This window comes from Propithecus coquereli, unplaced genomic scaffold (genome assembly GCF_000956105.1).
Source record: "Propithecus coquereli isolate 6110/MARCELLA unplaced genomic scaffold, Pcoq_1.0 Scaffold117, whole genome shotgun sequence".
Lineage (NCBI taxonomy): Eukaryota > Metazoa > Chordata > Mammalia > Primates > Indriidae > Propithecus > Propithecus coquereli.
The window spans coordinates 2258685-2278007 of record NW_012135747.1 but is presented as its reverse complement, the minus strand read 5'-3'; the positions used below and the strand labels follow the sequence as shown (position 1 = coordinate 2278007).

Here is a 19323-nt window from a genome sequence, read left to right as displayed (position 1 = left end):
AATAGAAGAATTAGAAGAAGAGATTTCTAATCAGGAAGGAGAATACTGGGGACCTTCTGAGGTGCTGGCAATGTTCTAGTTCTTGATTTGTTTACATGGATGGTTACATGGATATTTGCTGTAAATTATTTGTTGAACTGTACATATGTTTCATGTGATTTTCTATATTTATATTTCATAATAAAAAATGCAAAAAATTTTTAAATCCCAGAAATAGAATCCACAGAAATTTTAATATATTACAGAAGAGGTATTTCAGTTCAGCGGGAAAATAGTGGATTATTTTGTGTTACTGGCACAAATGGCTAGCTACTGGAAGAAAATAAAATAGCTCTATGGGGGGGCAAGGGCAACATACGTAACCTAAACATCTGTACCCCCATAATATGCTGAAATAAAAAAAATAGCTCTATGTACAAAAGGAAATGTCAGATGAATTTTTAAAAACTGAATGTAAAAACTTACACATTAAAAAAATCTTGGAAGAAAACTTAGGAGATAATATATACCACCTATTATGTAGGGATGATTTTTCTAACCAAAAGTGGAAACTCAGAAGCTCTAATATAAAAGAAATAATAGATATATTTGACTACATAAATACTCTAACATTTATATGACAGAAAGTCATATGGACAAAAGATTGGGAAAAATGTTTCCAGGTCTATGACAGATAAAAGTTTACTATTCATAATATACAAGTGTTTTCGTATATTGACAACTAAAGGCAATAAAAAATAGGCAAAATGTAAAAATAGAGAATTTAGAGAAGAGAAAATACAAATGGCAAGTAAGTATATCAAAAGATGTTTAATTTCTCTAATCGGGTAAATGCAAATTAAGTAACAATGAATTATTACTTACAGATTGGCAAATCTTCTGGTGGGTTGTAGTGAAAAGGACACAGTGCTAATGGTAATGTGACCAGCTACAACCTTTTTTGGAAAGCTATCTGACAATATCTACTAAAACAAAAAATAGAGCATTCTTCAAATCAGGAATCCATCTCTATCACATCTATCCTAAAGAAATAAAAGTACCAGGACATAAAATACAAAATAAATGAAGTTGCTTTCTACGGTACAGCTTATAATGGTAAAAATCTAAAAATACATTAAAAGGTTTTCAATAGGGGATTGAGGGGACTGACGGAATAAATTGTGGCACAGCCATACTTTGGAATAAAGTTGAAACATTAGAAAGAATAAGATAGAGAATGAGCTAAAAGAGCCATACCAATTGACTGTTACATCAGAGAAAAGAAAATGCACAGAAGTTTACATAACATTACACCATTACTTTAAAACAAACATGTACAAAACAAAAATCGCATGCAAGTGTGTATGAAAACTGATATATTATTATATGAACATTGAGAAAAGTATGGAAGGATATACCAGGAAGGTATATAAACAGTTTCTTGGGGCAGAGGATGGGAAGGGAGAAGTACCACTTGGGGAAGCAAGGAGTGAGAGTTGGGGGGAGAGGAAGAAGACTTAGTATTTACAGATGGAACATTGAGCAAGTACATGAAGAGAAAACTAAGCATTCAGCACTCAATAAAAGCCCTGAGATTAAAAAGGAGACAAACCAGTACAAATGGGTGGACTATGCCTAAGGTGGGTACACAGACACAGAGGGGACCCTGGGTGACAGAATCCAAGCGGGAGGGGAGGGACCTATGCGGCCATGGTCGTAGCCTGGAATGAGAATCAGAGTCCAAGCAGGGCAAAGAGGGCATCTTGCAGAATATTGGGTGGAGAGATGGGAGATTGGTTAAATATAGGAAGATTGAACAAATAATATATTAAGGATACTGGAAACCAGGATTCTTACTGATGGCGAAGGGAGTTACAAATGCAGAAAGGGCCGGTGATGTTGGATTAGAATTGGGGGTATTCACCTGAATTCATGGCTTTCAACATATATAGATAGATATAGAAATAAATATAAATATGTGTGTGTATAAAACATGTATTCCCTAACTCTGTCCATTGAGAGAGGCTGCAGCAGCAACACCCAACAAATTAGTAGATCTAACAACTAGATCCTGGCTTCTAAATGCCATATCACACTAGAAGGAATCGGGACTCCTTGAAGCAATGGCTGATTCCAGGGCTGGCACATAGAAAACACAAGGTGAGCTGGAATACCTTACTATGATGAAAAGCAAGGAAGAGCTCAAAGAATGATGTGGACAAAACCAGCTTGAATAGGCTCTCTCTGGCCAAATTAGAGATAATTTGAGCATCAAAATAAATACCAATAGTAATACATTATCATCCACTGTATAATATAGTGTTGGGGCTCAGAAAACAGTACCCCCAAATGAAGATTAGTTAAGATATCTATTAAGATATCTTAAGATAAGTTATCTATTAACTTAAATTATTAAGATAAGTTAGATTGTTAAGATATCAGCTCTCCCCAAATTGATCTATAGATTCAATGCAATCCATGTCAAATCCCCTGTAGGATTTTGAAGACGTATTATCCTCAACGGTTGGCCAACTTACACTTTCACACTTTCAGATATCAAAATTGACTATAAAGTTACAGTAATTAAGACAGTGTGTTGGTGCAAAGACAGAGAAATAGGCCAGTGGAACAGAATAGAAAGTCCAGAACAACACCTACACAGATATATTCAGTTGATTTAAGATAAGAGCACTACTGCAATTTAATGGGGAAAGTGATTCTTTTCAGTACATGATACCTAAGCAATTGATTATTTGTATGGAAAAAGAATGACCCCTGACCACTATATCACACCATACATAAAAATTAATTTGAGGTAGATCATAGATCTATATATGAAAAGTAAAATAATCAAATGTCTAAAAGAAAACATAGGGGAAAGTCTTCATATTTGGGGGATAGACCAAGATTTGTTAAACTGAACACAAAAAGCACTACCCATAAAAGATAAAATTGATAAATTAGGATTTATTAAAATTAATTTATGTCATTAAATTACATTGTTAAGAAAATGAAAAAGCACGCCACAATCTGGGAGAAGATATTTATAGTACATACATCTGACAAAGGACTCATATCCAAAATATATTAATTAATATAAATACGAATTAATAAAAAAAGACAACTCAATTACAAAATGGACAAAACTTGAACAGGCACTTTCACAAAAGATCTCCAAATATCCAATAACCCTATGACAAGGTTGTTCAACACTAGAACTCACTGTGATATGCAATTTAAAACCACAATGAGATAGTACTACACTATCCTGGACTGGCTAAAATTCAAAAGACGGACACTATTAAGTGTTGGTGAGAACGTAGAATAAATAGAACTCTCATATGTTACTGGTGAAAAGGGTAAATGGATTCAACTATATTCGAAAACCATTTGGCAATATCAAAGTTAAACATATAACAAACCAATTACTATTACTATTACCTATTACTATCACCAATCACTAATCACCAAACCTATCACCAATTATACGCCTAGGTATGCCATCCAAAGTAAATAACGTAAGTAAATATATGACTACCAAAAGACATGTACAAGAATGTTCATAACAGTTTTACTTATAACCAAAAATTGGAAACAACACAAATGATAAACAAAGTGTAGTATAGTTACACAGTGGAATGTTATGCAGCAATAAAAAGAATGAACTCAACATCATGTATAAATCTCAAAAACATTATGTTGAACGAAAGAAGCCAAACACCAAACAGTATATGCTTCATGAATCTACTTATAGAAACTCAAGAATAGGAAAGTAATTTATGGTGACGGAAGTCAGAATAGTGATTCTTTTATGGAGTGAGGGATGGAGAGTTGTTTTGTTTTGTTTTATGGAGAAAGGGCATGAGGAAACCTTATTTCTTGATCTGGATGGTTAATACACGTTGCATATTTCTGTTAAAATATATACAATATTATACATATGTGCCCAGACAAACTGGGCTTTTTTTTTTCCCTTGGAGAATATAAAGTAGAAGATCTCTAGACTCAGAGCATGAAGCACGGATGAGGAAGGGATGCTGTCCTGAACATCGGGGGATTAAGTAAACCTATGCATGCCAAATGCTGTTTCACCCCAGCCCAGGTCCTTTTTCCTCACTTGGGTCCCTGCCCTGAAAACTTACCCTCATGTCTCACTGGCCAGAGTTGTATCACATGCTCATTCCTAAACCAATGAACTGTGCAGGACGGGGGACTCCAGTGCAATCAAGACAACCTTCAAGTCTGTCATCACCATCTTCATCATGATCATCATCATCCACACATTTATTATATGTTCATACAACACGAACTTGACTCTATTACCTACTGGACCAATATTAAACAAAGATTATTCCTGCAGCCAATACTCTTAGCAGCTCCTGCAATTGTCAGAATCCTAGGTCAGTCCACAGAGCTGCCACTGCAGGACCATGGCCTCCAGGCACCTCCACGGTACCACTTCCCTTGTTGAGGATCCAAATTCCCAGGACAATATCTCTAATTTGGTTGAGCCTGAGTAGCATGCCCACTCCCTGATTTGTAGGGAGAGGTAGCATCTGGGCACTACCTCTTTAGACTACTCACAATGAGAATCTTCCAATTCAACGTGCTAGGATGATGCTGGCACCTTTGGGTGCTGAATGATCCTAAAGGACAAGTATTCATAACAACAAAATATCATAAACTGCCTTTAATCTATCTTGAGCCAAATTTGAAAACACATTCCCTGTTATTTAGCTATCATTGACTTTACCTGATGCCCCTTCAACTGGACGGTCTCAACTTCTTTCTCTACTCCAACAGCACAAGGCCATAAATCCTCTTATTGTGATTCAACACACAGGGGTGTTCTTGGACTCTAGGAGTTCACAATCTCCCACTCATCCAATGCTCTATATATAGCACAAAGGTCTGGTGTGTGATTTTTAACTCTTTCTTCTCTAAGTCCCATCCCATCAACCAGTGGTCTCTGCTATAGCAGTTTGCATGTGTGTAAACAGAAAACATGATGGAACGAGACTTCCCCTTGAATAGAATCTCACTAGAGTACTACAGGAGTGTTGATGTACGGATCAATTCCTTATGGAAAAGATTGTAATATTACAGTGATTAACATTGCCAAGTCAACTCCCCTAACGTTGCATAAAATAGAGCTTGTTTTGGTACCCCTAAAAATGAGTATTTTTTATTCTTGCAGGTCTCAGCAGCTCAACTTGCTCTGCATATGGTTATATATTTAATTGGTGATCCTTCTGTAAGTGTCTGCAATTAACATCATGATGATTAATAAAATAACTCCTTTAAAGCTCCATTTAGCTAACCGAACTGCACAATCAGGTATAATTAATTCATCATTAATAAATCATGGCTGATTAACTAATGTGTTTATTACCAACACATTACTGAACAGCTTCCACCTGAGCACAGCTAATTTTTCTATGCTATACAGAACTGGAAGCTAATAAAAAATTTAAAAAAAAAAAAGCTCCTCCAAAAGTGCATGAAGCAGCAAGTATATTGGTGTAGTCAGGGAGATTTTGAGGCAATGCGCATTTAAAAATCATTGAGCTGCATAGGCAATTGTCACTTGGGAGTGAAGACAACAGTGGCTAAATCTGAAAGCCCAAACATCCAGTGGTTCTCAAATGTAAGCGCACACCACAATCACCAGGAAAGCTTGTTAAAACCCAGATTGCTGGGCCCCCTCCCCAAAGCTTCTGATTCAGCTGGACAGGATAGGGCCTGTGATGTGCATCTCCAACAAGCCCCAAGGTGGTGCTGATGCTCATGGTTGGGGACCACACTTGGAGAACCACAGTTCTACCCTTTCTCATACAGCTATCCTCCTGGAGAGGACTCTCAATTGCTGTGATTTCCCATATCCTTCCTATAGACTTTTTTTTATTTTTTATTTTTTTTGAGATAGAGTCTCGCTCTGTTGGCCAGGCTCGAGTGCCATGGCATTGGCCTAGCTCACAGTAACCTCAAGATCTTGGGCTCAAGCAATCCTCCTGCCTCAGCCTCCTGAGTAGCTGGGACTACAGGGGCATGCCACCATGCCCAGCTAATTTTTTCTATTTTTAGTAGAGATGGGGGTCTCTATTGCTCAGTTTGGCTCTTAAACTCCTGAACTCAAGCGATCCTCCCACCTCGGCCTCCCAAAGTGCTAGTATTACAGGCGTGAGCCATCGCACCCAGCCCACATTGCTGTTTTGTTGAGTGCTAGATGAAGTTGTTGGCTTGAACTAGAGACCATGGTTGTTCCAAAAATAAATATATCTAAACACTAAAATTCCCTTTGGCCCTGATCTGAGCACCTATAGTCAAATTCAACTAAATTAAATGCAGCATGATAGGATTTTAACACACTGTTAAAGTGGGGAAGCTTATTATGTTTCGGTGACATCTGCCATTTAAGCCCATTTTGCTGATTCTCCTTGATTTGGTTCCATAGTCACCATGCAGTTTTCTGATTACAATTTGACTTCCAGACAGATATGCAAATGGGAAGCAAATGCTCTGATCTAATCTATTCCATGGGTACATTTCTCATGGTAAAATAACAAATCGATATTCTGGCTTTATACATCAGTCTCTATGCACTAGGTTAATGTAAGTCTGCCCCTGAGAGATAGACTCACTCTTGGTGCATTCACATAATAGGCTTCTGAACCTGCATCCCTAAGTCCCTGGACTGTGATAAATTTACCCAAGTAATGCCACCCTAGAAGGAACCATCTGAGTGACCTGAAAACCTTCCCCAGTTGTAGCAGCTATGTTAACGGTACACAGATGAATCCATGAGCTCTCTCGTGTTTCCTAGCTCCCTTGCTGTTAGATGGAGCTATGTGGCCAGTTCTGGCCAACAGGCTGTGAACTGAATGGACACCTATCACTCCTGAGCCAAAGCACAGTGCAGTTTCCACATGTTCTTTCCTCCTGCTGAAGCAGCGACAGAGGCCACCCACTGAGACGGCAGAATGAAAAATCAGCCGGGGTCCCTGTGTGATCACCAGGAGCAGAAGCCCTCCTGACCTGTACTAGACAACTGAGTGGAAAGAAATGTTTGTTATTTTAAGCCACTGTGATTTTGTGGATATTTCATACTTTAGCATAACCCAGTTTAATTCAATATCCCAGGGATGCCAACTTTGCAGGAAGCACTTTCTTCAACGAATGGCAACCTTGAACTTGAGTGCTAGAGTACAACTCTCACGATCTCCCTCCACGTTCCCCTATGTCCATTCTCATAAGATCAGGGAGGAGAGAGGCGCCATGGACACAGAAAGCCATTGCAGAGGTTTTATGGCACACTATACTTTTATTTCTTAGTATTATATCATGAAATATTTTTCTATATTTCCACATAGTTATTGAGTCTTTTGCAATGGCTGCAAAATATTCTATCAGGTACTCACACCTAAGTTTAAACGGTTTAATCTCACTCCTCATAAACATATTCCTTCTTCTCCGATTGGTAGTCATAATCAATGAAATGACAACATTGTTCTTTGTTATTGGTTACTTGAATTTCAAATACATTCACGGGTGGAGCCAAAACTCCATTAGTTCATTAGCATTATTAAATCTCCATTACCATGGCTTCATTTTCCTTCCTTCCTTCCTTCTTTCCTTCCTTCCTTCCTTCCTTCCTTCCCTCCTTCTCCTTCTTTCTTTCTTTCTTTGCCAACTGCAGATCTTGGGACATTTTTATATTTTTACCATGAGGATTAAGTGGACTACTATGCGAGTTTGCTGAAGGCAGCCCCTTACATTTCCATTTATGCAGAAAACACTCGGTGGTTAGAGACAGCATCCCAGCACAAGCGTGCCTAGGCTGTCAGCGTGCCCTCTACAACAACAGCAGCACCTCCCCTAATGTCCACGCGGCCGTCTGGACGCAGCGAAATCTCCAGCTCTCCTCCTCGGCAGGAACACTGAAAGGCTAAAGCAAGCACAGAGCAAGTCATAAATCAAGAGTATTTTTCACCCTTTTAAATTAACAGAACATAGTGAAAGACTCCTTATTATAAACCCTAGAGTTCTCCCAGGTCAGTTTTTCCTTCATCTGTTTATGGTACTGCCCACTCCCACCCCCATTCTCCAAAAGACTGAGAAAGCCACGAACTCAATTCCCACAAACACACAGCTCCACAGCTTCCCTTCCTGAGCCTTTTCCTGGGCCTCTTCCTCTACGACTTCCTATAATGCCCCAGACACACCCCACCCACAGCTTCTTCCCCAGCTCTCTCTAGGAGTAAGCGAGAGTGTGAAAATAAGTCTAAGAAGATGAAGAGGGGTGGTCTTGGCCCCCTTGAGAAGGGCCCATCTTCTCAACTCTAAATAGGACAGAGGGAGTTTGTTCACATATTCAAGCAACCACATGTGCCAAGCAGACAGGAGAGGCTTGGCGTCAGCCTTCCGGGAGCTTGACACTTAGGAGAACAATTAGAATCACCAAGGAAAACAAACAGCCACCCTGCTTTCTCCAAATCAGAGTCACAGAGGCCTAACCCTCCACTAAGTAAGGCTTCCATCCTTTAGGGTCAGAGTCCTCCTTTGATCATCAGGGCAGTGCAGCCCCCCTTGGCTACAATCTCTTTCTCTGTCCCCGAGCAATATATTAATCACCAGGGGACTTGGTTTGGAAGTAATTTGTTTGGTTCAATCCTATGACTAGCAATAGCAGTAAGGAACCTTGGTGATCATCCAGTCTTAACCTATCACATCATAAGTAACCTCTCTGGGCCAAAGTTAACACAGCTAGTCAATTTTATTCAACAGACCCTGGTTGGGCAGTTACTGTATCAGAAGAGCCTGTGTGTTGGGGCAGAGGTGGAAGATGTTTGGGTAGAGGATATTTAAGGGTGAAGGAATTTAAAAACCTTTCATTTTCACATGGATGATACATAACATTTTATTACATTTTCAAGGCAACAGTACATATGAGAAGGAACACTAGCTTAAAGTTAGGCAAATAAAAAGGAAATTGGAAAAGAGCTGTCCTACCACGCATTTGTCTCTTCCCCAGCTCCTGGGACCAGTAGCTGCTGAGAACAGTGTGCGCAGACCCTTAAAAGAAGGGAAAAGTATGAGACAATTCCGAAGAACACAGGGGCAACTTTGTGGTAAATTCACAAGCAATTATAATCAATTATCCAGTTTGACTAAACCTCTGATCACCTAATCATCATGTTGGCCAAGCCACAGCAGAGTATAGAATTATGAATGGAGATAGAAAGGAAAACACAGAATTTGTGGATAAGCTCTTCCAAATTATGTATCAAACATGTCTTATAGTTTCTTTCTTTTTTTTTATTTCAGCATATTACAGGGGTACAAATGTTTAGGTGTCTTCAAGTTTCTTAAGGCTGAATTAAACTGCAGGGTTTAATTCTCGTCTTGTCTCCCAGCTCATTGTCAGCCTTTGGCAGGAAAATCAAGGCCTTCACATAAATCTTTCTACATCTTCCCAGGGAAAGTATCTCCTTCCTCCTAGGGCATATGCAAGGAAAGGTGGGAACTCTGACAAAAGGCCAAATTTTCCACTGAGCCAACATTCCTGGGCTTTTGCCACCAAAAGAACTTTCTTTTTAGTGAGGTTTTTTTTTTTTTCTTTACATAATTGTACCCTAGAGGTTTAGATCAGAGATTAGATATTAAAATGAAGACACACAATGTAAAGTAATAACTGACAGAAAAGTCTTTGAGGGAGAAAAGGATGGGAAGGAAAAGACCCCCCTGTTCAGGAAAATTTGTTGAGAGTTATGGGATGTCCAAATAGGGTGACCGACCCTCCTGGGTTGCCTGAGACCACCCTGTTTTAGCACTGAAAGTTCCGTACCCTGAGAAACCCCTCAGGCCTAAGAAACCCAGATGATTGGTCATGGAAGTCCTATGACCTTCACACTCTAGAAAAGCATTATTAAAGGAAAAAAAGACATGCATTCTGTACCAGTTAAAATCTTTGTGAAGCAGCTGTGCATGTGCAAAGCTGCTCAGAAATGCTCTTCCATGGGGAAGTTGGACTCTTTGGATATTGTGGGGCATTTTCCTGAGTCTTTCAAAATGCTTGTTTGCTAAGCTTTAATTTCATGTGCTTTGTTCCTCAGAGAATAACTAAGCCATCCAGCCCCTGCCACCTGACCAGAACAGGAGCCTCGAAGCCTCTGCCCAGCCTCCTTTGGCCCTCTCCACCGCCCCACCCACTGGCCTCCCCCATCAGCATTCCTGTGCTTTGCTGCTCAGCCCATTGTCCCCCAGGATTGTGAGAGCAGGAGGCACGATGTCTCTGCCCATCTTTGATTCCATCCCTCTGCTTCCAGCTGGTGGAAGCTCTGGAAGTGTTGGCTCCCAGAGCCAGTTTCACTGTTATTATTAAAATAGCTAATAGCTATTGGGCACCTACCACGTGCCAGGCACCATATTAAGTACTTAACATGCATTGTGCTTACTTAACCCTATGAGGTATTATACACATTTTATACAGAAGGGAACTGAGACTTTTAAAAGTTAAGTCGCTTGCCCAAGGTCAAGAGCTAGGAAGCTAGAAATGCAAACCCAGGCTGTCTGACTGCTATACTGCCTCCTTTATTTTGTGTCTTTCAAATGATGGACGGGGAGGGGAAGAGATAGAGAAACGAAGGCAGCTCAAAACCCAAGCGACCTGAAAGGTCACATGAAGGGCAACTTACATAACTATTTCTTATTCTTCTCTCTCATTTTTTAACACTCTCCTGGACTCAAGTAAGAAGTACCTGTTACAGGGTCTTCAGCCACACCAACCCATGGTGCAAAATATCTGGAGTAAAAGTCAAATGCTTGGGTCTGCCCACCAGGCTCTCCTTTCAGGGTGAGAATGAGTCCTTTCACCTTCCCTGTGTTTTCAACTTGCAGCAGATTCCCCGTGTTCACTTTCAGGTTCTCCAGAAACGACCTTATTCATAAACAGGATGGATCAGGACAAATCCATTTCACAGACCACCCACTGCACAGACTCCACAAAACAGGCCAGGGTGCACTTGCCCAGACAGCTCAGCAGGAGGGGAGGGAAGAACAAGTGGTAATATCTTCCCACGAGGCAAGGAACTGTGGCTGCACAAATCCTGGTTTGACTGGACACAGCACAGCCAGACCAAGCCAGAGCTATAAATCTGGGTGCTCAACCCTCCCCAAAGTGCTGACACAACCGAAAAACTTACCTGTCGTAAGTATCACTGAGCCGGACGAGAAGCTTTCGGGTATCTGGAGAATAGCGGATGTCCTGGACCAGTGTGTCGCCAATGGCAGTCTGTGGAGACAGACCAAAACCTCAGGAGCACGGCCTGGGTCAAGTCCTTGATCCTCTATAACAGGTGACGACCTCTCGTTGAGCGTCCACTGTGAGCCATACCCATCAACTCCAGTCCCCAAGAGTGTTAGGTTAGTTTCAGGGCTCAAGGTGTTGCCCACGGATGCCCAGTTTCCTGGCTACCAAAGAGGCCTCTGTGAGCCTCAAAATAGGCATTGCTCACAAGTGCCTACTATGTGCTCAACTCCTTCAAATGGGTATTTTCCCCACAAAGAAGGAGAAGGAGGCCCAGGGTCATATGCACACATACACAAAAGTGTTACACACAGACAGACCACACACACACACACACACACACACACACACACACACACGCAGGCACGCACGCACATATCTTGACCCAGGTCCGAGTGGCTCTGGAGTCAAAGCTCTGAATCGCTACTGTCTACTGTCATTAGAGATGGGGGGCTTCATGCCCACCTCTTAGGGTTGTTATGAGGATTAGATGAAGCAATATATGGAGTATCCGCAGCAGCAACTAGAACATTCTGCATGGCAAGGACTCAGGGCTGGCCGTTTGATTGGAAGTGGGGACTAGAGGACCCGTCTTATGCTGCTCTGCTTGGCACTCTGCTCTCCACTTTCACTTAGATTAGTAGATCAGTAGATCAGTAACATAACATTTTCTCCAGATGCCTTGGTTCACTACCTAAGACTGCACATAATCTTGCGCAAATCCAAGAACATCATTTGTTTGCTTGTATGTTTGTTTGGGGATGGGTTGAGGCACTGCAGGAGATGAGGGGACAACCCCCACCCCAGTGATCCTTTGGCACCACCCGCAGCTGCCAGGCAGAGCAGACGATAATTCATGGCAGTTGTATGGCAGTCATTAGATGGCTTCAGGTTTGCTAACCCTGTCAGGGACAGAGATGCTCAAGTTCCCACAGCCAGAACTGCCCCTGCCTTGGTTGGTACCTGTGCTTTCTGCCTCTGTGACCATGGGCTGACCAATGTCCCTCTCTCAAGAAATGAGAACAGCCAGATCTCATTTGCTCTCCAGGGCTATTTGGTCTCTTGAACCCTGCCCTTCTCTGCGTGAGTCTGTATATTGATTTGAAAATGTATTTCTTAGCGGAAGTCTCATTGCTAGTTTCTAGAGAAGAACACGAAATGATTCCCAATAAGTAATCCTTTATTATCCCATATTGCAAATGGTGACCCAGAGGCTTACAGAGACTAGGTTAATTCTTTCTACCATGAGCAAAGTCTATCATTAGGAATATTTTCCACTTTCTTACCAACATGCTTAAAGCAGTTCATTTATAAATTGGCATATCTCCAGAAACTCAAGCCATGGGTGGGCAGAGTGTAGAATCAGGATCTGTGGTCATTGTTTATACTCTTCAAAAACTTAGATAAAGCAAAACACTAAAGAGATTATAAACTCTGTAGTTCAAAATTCACAAACACTGCAGCGGTACCCACAATAGACCATTTCACCGAAGCATTTTTCTCAAGACAGCTCTTGCCCTGGTGCTGATCTGGGCCCCCTCTTCTCAGAACACTAGCACCTGGTCATGTAGGGCTGCTCAGCCCTCCAGAACCTCCGTGGGACATTGTACTGCCCACCTCACAGGGTAACATCGAGAATTAAATGAGATAATGCAGGTGAAATGTTTGGCATGTGGCACTGCACAGAGCAGACTCTGAAACATGTTATCATCTTCATCATCATCATCATTATTATCAAGCCCCACACCCACACAGACCCCATGAGGAGGCCAGGCTATGTATCTTATCTCCTCTGTCCAGGTACCCATGTTTTCCTGGTCTCCTCTGTCAAAGCACAGCCCTCCCACTCCAGTCCCATCCTCCACCACAGAAATTGGGGACACTGAAAGCTGCCAGGCAGTTTCCATTCTTTCCCTCAACCTTGTTTGTATGGATTTTATGGAATGACCTTTTTCTACCAGAAATACCCAACTGTCATGCCCAAACTTGTACAGCCATGCCCCAGGCCCTCTCCTCTCCTTCTAGCTAGAGGAAGACAGAAATTCCACATCCCTTCATTTCCTAGAGGCTGGTCTCCTCCCAGAGACTTATGTCTCCTGGAAGCCTACTGCCCCTCTTCCCCGCCACCTCCTTCAGTCCTTTTGCTGTCATCTGCCATACAACAGTCTCTCTTCCCCCCACCCACGGAGGCTAGCACGGACAGCTAAGAGTCAAGGAAAACTGTTCAAGCTTCTCACCAAATAGACTGAACATTAAAATTCAAACCCGAACTATTGTAACTTTTATACTGGTATAAGGCCTATCTTTGGGGATCAAATGGTCCAAACAATAACAAATGACCAACTCATATAAGCTCAGGTTTGATTCTTTTCACCAACCTTTATCAAGTCCTCTACTTCATGGAAGTCCTAGATGGGGTAAAAAAAAAAAAAAAAGACAAAAATCATCATAAAACAGATGAGCTGTCAGTTGTACACAGTTTATGGCAATAATTAGAAAGAGCTGACCTGGGGGTGGGCTGGATAAAGAGGGAAATCCAAGACAATACCATCCTCTGCTCTTCTGGCCTTTAGTTCCCCACTCAGAGTGGCAAAAGTTAGAGTGCTATTCACGTTTTCTGGCCAAAAAAAAAAAAGGAATCAAGAAATAGAAAATAAACTTTGTTAAATATTTGTATTTCATCACCTATTTCAATCACCTTTTCATTGCCTTAGATTTCTGGCAGTGCCCTCCTTTCCTGCGATGGGGCCCAGGTTTGGGCTGCTGGGGTGTAGAGTGGAGAAAACCCCCACTGGATTCTAACTCGAGAACCAAGAACATAACCAATTGGATGTGGCATCATGCTGAAAGGCTTCAAATCCCAGCTCCTTACCACCTACTAACTGTGCCCTTGAATGAATTACTGGACTTTCTCAGTTTCCTCATCTATCAAATGAAGTCAATAATTAAACCTACCTCATAAGGCTGTTACAATGTTTTCTAATGCAAATTTTAAAATATCCAGCAACCATAACTATAGAGTCATAAACTCTTCTAGTCTAAAATATGCCAAGGGGATGACAAATAAAACATAGAAGTTGTAAATATCAGTCTTATATGAAACAAATCAAGATTATCCTAAACAAACCCAGCTATATATAAAAAATTGATTTAAAGAATGCACCACAAATGGTGATAGCACTTCATGTTACTGACACAACTTGGGCCACTTATCAGTGTGTATAACATTTTTAGTAAAAAAGACTTGTGGGCCAGTGGGTGGTTTCTCCCTCTTCCCCGCCGGGGGTGCTGGATGGTCTGGCCTGCCCCTTCTCCCGGGGAGGGGGGGGGGGGCCGGGGTGCTCTCGCCGTCGCCGCTGCGGGAGCTGCGGCGCCAAGGTAAGCGGAGAGGAGAACCCGGCCAGCAAGCCCACGCCGGTGCAGGACGCAGGACGTGCAGGGCGACGGGCGCTGGATGTCCCTGCACCATCGGTTCGTGGCTGACAGCAAGGACAAGGAACCTGAAGTCGTCTTCATCGGGGACTCCTTAGTCCGGCTAATGCACCAGTGTGAGATCTGGCGGGAGTTCTTCTCTCCTCTGCATGCCCTTAACTTTGGCATTGGTGGTGACAGCACACAGCACGTGCTGTGGCGGCTGGAGAATGGGGAGCTGGAACATATCCGGCCCAAGATTGTGGTGGTCTGGGTGGGCACCAACAACCTCGGGCACGCAGCAGAGCAGGTGACTGGCGGTATCAAGGCCATTGTGCAGCTGGTGAACAAGCGGCAGCCCCAGGCCCGGGTCGTGGTGTTGGGCCTGCTTCCAAGGGGCCAGCATCCCAACCCGCTTCGGGAGAAGAACCGACAGGTGAATGAGCTGGTTCGGGCAGCACTGGCTGGCCACCCTCGGGCCCACTTCCTGGATGCTGACCCTGGCTTTGTACATTCGGATGGCACCATAAGCCACCATGACATGTACGATTACCTGCATCTGAGCCGCCTGGGCTACACACCCGTCTGCCGGTCCCTGCACTCCTTGCTTCTGCGTCTGCTGGCCCAAGACCAGGGCCAAGGTGTTCCCCTGCCAGAGCCCACACCCTAAGCATCCTACCTTCCCACATTAAATTCTCCTTCCTCAGTCAAAAAAAAAAAAAAAAAAGACTTGTGACCTAATTTTTTCTCCCCATAATATTTCTGTAAAACTTAAACCATGTCTCAAATGTGTAGAGATTTGGCTTATTACCTTTCATTGAGCATAAAACTGACATTCTCAAACCCAAAGCTTAGTTTTTCTCATTATAATTGGTGTAAAACATTGTTTACAAAGCATTTTTTCATATGTTATCTCATCAAACCTTAAAACAGCCCTATGGGGTGGGGGGTCCCAGGGATTATTATTCCAAACCTCAGTGTCATACCAACCCATGTGGGGCCCCGTTTTCACAAGACACTCAGTCCAACTTCGGTAAAATCTATTTTTCAGGATTGAGTTCCAGAATATTTCAGAATGTTTGCCTGTCTTCGCTCTTGTGTCCTATCCACAGAAACCAAGATCATCTTTTTGAAATGTATGTTGGATTATGGTATAGCAGCACCTTGGCCTAACTCTCAACTTCACCTCCTGCCCATCAGTCCCACCCTCGGGCAGCTCGGGCCCTACAGGGCACACCCAGGGGCTCTGCGTTTGCTGTGCCTCTGCCTGGGATCTCCTTGCACTCTAGCTCTTTGCCCAGACTTCAGCTTATTCTTCAGCCCAAAGTCCCCTTCTCTAAGAGGGTGCTGTTATCCGGATTCTATACCCAACCCCCCATCTCAGGGCTGGGACAAGGAGAGGCAAGGTAGTCCCATAGGGCGCAAAATTTAAGCAGGTACTTGCTCTCAGGTGCAACTTGAGGCCTTGCCTGCTTCCCCTACACCCATCCCTGATCCTGCTGCTGGGGGCGTTGGTGGCCCACAGCTCTCAGCTGAGCTCCTATCTGGGAATTGCCCTTGGCTAAATAGAGCTACCTTGCCCAAAGTCACGGCATCTTTTCCAGGCCTTGGGGACTGGTCCTCTGCCTCTATTTGGAACTGCACTAGGTGAAGAAATTCCCAGCTTCAGAGTTCACCGTGGGTTTGGCGTAGGCCTTTCTTTGTTGCTACTAATTTGCGATACAACCTCTCCATCTGTTCAATCCTGCTTTCTTTGCTCCCCTTCCAACACTGAGCCCAAGAATATTCCTCCCTCCAGTTCCTCCTGCGTGCAAATGTGCGTGGGGTCTGCTTACTGGGGCGTTTGCCCTGCAGCGCCTCCCCTTACCACCCCCCTCTAAAGTAACTCCCCCAGACACCTTCCTTTCCAACTCCCCTGGTGACTGTCTGTCATATCATCCTGTTTATTTCTGTTTGTTGTCTATGCTTGTTTGTGGCTGCTTTTGTCTCCTCTGTCCCATTCCCACAAAGCCCTGATCTTTGTCCATTAAACTAAATGCAGCTAAGATTAAGGTGCTGCAACTCCTGTTAAGGTAAATGTATACAGTCGGGGCCCAGGAAAATCTTTAAAATTCAGAGCAAAGAAGCTCCTGATGTGGCAGTAATTTCAATGATGATGGAGAAATACTTGGAGCAAGGCATGTGCCTTTTGGTCCCCTGATATCACATCATGTGAGATGACCATTCTGCCCTTGCGAGCTCCCCTGCCGTGTTGGTCACAAAGACCAGAGATCTCCTATTTAAAATAAAATGGCATTCTAACCGGGGCTTTCCAACGATGCCAGCACATTCCCTGAAAGGCCAAAGTGTTACTGAAGGTCGCCGCCATTTTTGTTTCTGAATCACGAATTACAAGAAATAAACTCTGCAATGTCTTTATACCAGTCACTTTGATCATTCAGGGTGAGAATTTTTTTTTAATATTTGCTATTTTCTAAGCAATAGGTTCAATAAGGAAAATCATATTACTTATTTTGTGAAACAGCACAGCTGCAGAAGCCAGGGTGGCGTGGCCACAGAGTGGGACTTCACTCACCGGCGTAAACCACCTTAGTCCGAAGCAGGAACCTTCAGAGGAGGAAAAGCCAAGGGGAGACAAGATCATTTCCACGCAAGCAGGTTGCAAACTTGTCGTTTGATGCTTCTCTCCTAAATATTTCACTAGCATGATTAATAGCCGAAACATGCTGCGAAAGGAGGAGTGAGGCTAGGCAAGCTCCCTAGGGGTCCCTGGTGCTGGGTCTGCGACAGAAACATTCAGGTTCGCCCCCCCGCCCCCCTCCCCACACCAACTGAAACTCAAATCAGAACCTCCTCCTCTGTCTACTACTGCATGCGAGTAATAGATGGGCATTTCCCTTAAATCTCACTCCCCCACCTAAAAAATAAATTCTAGCGCCATTCAAGAATAGTGAAAAATAAAAATCATGCATATTTACTTTCCGTAAAGTTATCTGTTGGGTGCAGTTTTCTGATGAAAGCAGTTTCAGAGAGGTTCATTTCCCTTGCAATTTGCTGATGCAAGTCTTCGTCCAATTTCTTAATTAGAAACAAAAGATTATTGAGATTTCAGAAACACAGATCAGACTTCCTTCAATAGCAACTACCATGAGTTCAAAGAGTAGTTTGTTAATATTAAAAGTTACAAGCTTAAAAGGAAATAATTGTCAAGGAATTCAAGGCATTTTTATAAAGATCATTTTTTAGAAATCCATGCTTGTAGCACACTATGAAGAATTACAGATGTGCAAAGCTAGAATAGACTCTGAAAAACTAGCTGGCCTGGCCTGTCTTTTGTCAGATTCATGTCTAATTTTTTGAGAGTGTGTGCTCTCTTTGTAAAACAATATCCACAAAAGGAAAGCCCTCAATCCCCCTTGCCATGTTGGATAAAGAGATGTTCAACACTCATTCTGGGTAGGCTGGACCGCTGTCTTTGGATTGTTCACTCCCTTTCGTGGGAAGGGATTCAGGCCAGAGTTCCCTCCTCCAGGAAGCCTTCCCAGACCACTCTGTCTAAAGGTGCTGTCTCCTCTCCAGTGTTTCGAGCTCCTGAAATTACCTGGTGTGCCTCCCGACCTCTGACTCTAAGTTCTACGGGGGCGTGGATTGTGCTGTCTTGCTTTGTCTAGACCTAGAACAATGCTTGGTACTTATCTCAGGATGGTAGGAGCTCAATAAACATTTGCTGTAAATATTTTTATACCCTTACAAATTAAGAATTTTTTCTTTTTTTTTAACTATCTCAGGCCTGTGCATAGATGAAGAAATTAAACAGAGAGGCTGTGTAACATCCTAAGAATATATACCTAATAAATGGTACAGTGATTAATAATGAGGGCTTTGCAAATGTGGGAAATGATAACAACTGGTGGATCTAAAGGAAAGGTATATGGGAGTTCATTGTACCATTTTTGAAACTTTCCCATAGGTTTTTAATTTTTCAAAATAAAATGTTAAAAAACAGGCCGGGTGCAGTGGCTCACACCTATACTCCTAGCACTTTAGGAGGCCGAGGCTGGAGGATCACTTGAGCTCAGGAGTTCGAGACCATCCTGAGCAAGAGCAAGAACCCATTTCTACTGAAAAAGAGAAAAAATTAGCCAGGTGTGATGGTGTGAGCCTGTAGTCCCAGCTAGTCGGGAGGCTGAGGCAGGCAGATCACTTCAACCCAGAAGTTTGAGGTTGCAGTAAACAACGATGACGCTACTGCACTCTAGCCTGGGCGACAGAGCAAGACGCTACCTCAAAAAAATTAAAAAATAAGTGTGGGCTTTGGGAACAGAACTGGATTTATATCCTGGGTCAGCCCCTAGTAGCAGTGCAATAGTGGGCAAGTCATTTAATCTTATGGAGCCTCAGTTTCCATATCCTCAAAATGGAGAGAACAGCACATAAGTTGAAGGTTTATTGTGAGGATACATACACGCATACAAACGTACACCCACACATTCCTCTTAGGAAAAAAACAAATCAGAAATATGAGTTTTCCTTTTGAGAATGAAAATCAATTTTTGATCAACAAAATGCTCACTAGTTAGATCTTGAAATGTAAAGAAGTCTCAAGCCAAATGCATTCTTGCTTTGGC

The 19323-nt window shown here is 42.7% G+C and overlaps 1 protein-coding gene and 1 pseudogene across 2 annotated transcripts in view; one reads left to right on the top strand and one right to left on the bottom strand.

Moving 5' to 3' along the window:
* Nucleotides 1-7701: 7701 nt before the first annotated feature.
* The window catches only part of PBLD (phenazine biosynthesis-like protein domain containing), a 47585-nt gene continuing 35963 nt past the window's right edge, over nt 7702-19323 (bottom strand). The window contains exons 3-10 of the mRNA XM_012658897.1: nt 17674-17773; nt 17204-17302; nt 13792-13901; nt 13663-13692; nt 11181-11269; nt 10737-10915; nt 8989-9051; nt 7702-7924 (exon numbers count right to left, since the gene is read on the bottom strand). Of these exons, the coding sequence (XP_012514351.1) occupies nt 7812-7924; nt 8989-9051; nt 10737-10915; nt 11181-11269; nt 13663-13692; nt 13792-13901; nt 17204-17302; nt 17674-17773 (783 nt within the window). The 3' untranslated portion in view covers nt 7702-7811. The remainder of the gene's footprint in view (nt 7925-8988; nt 9052-10736; nt 10916-11180; nt 11270-13662; nt 13693-13791; nt 13902-17203; nt 17303-17673; nt 17774-19323) is intronic.
* On the top strand, nt 14609-15422 carry LOC105821991 (annotated as a pseudogene). Its single transcript, XR_001138080.1, has one exon. The product of XR_001138080.1 is annotated as a platelet-activating factor acetylhydrolase IB subunit gamma pseudogene (transcript).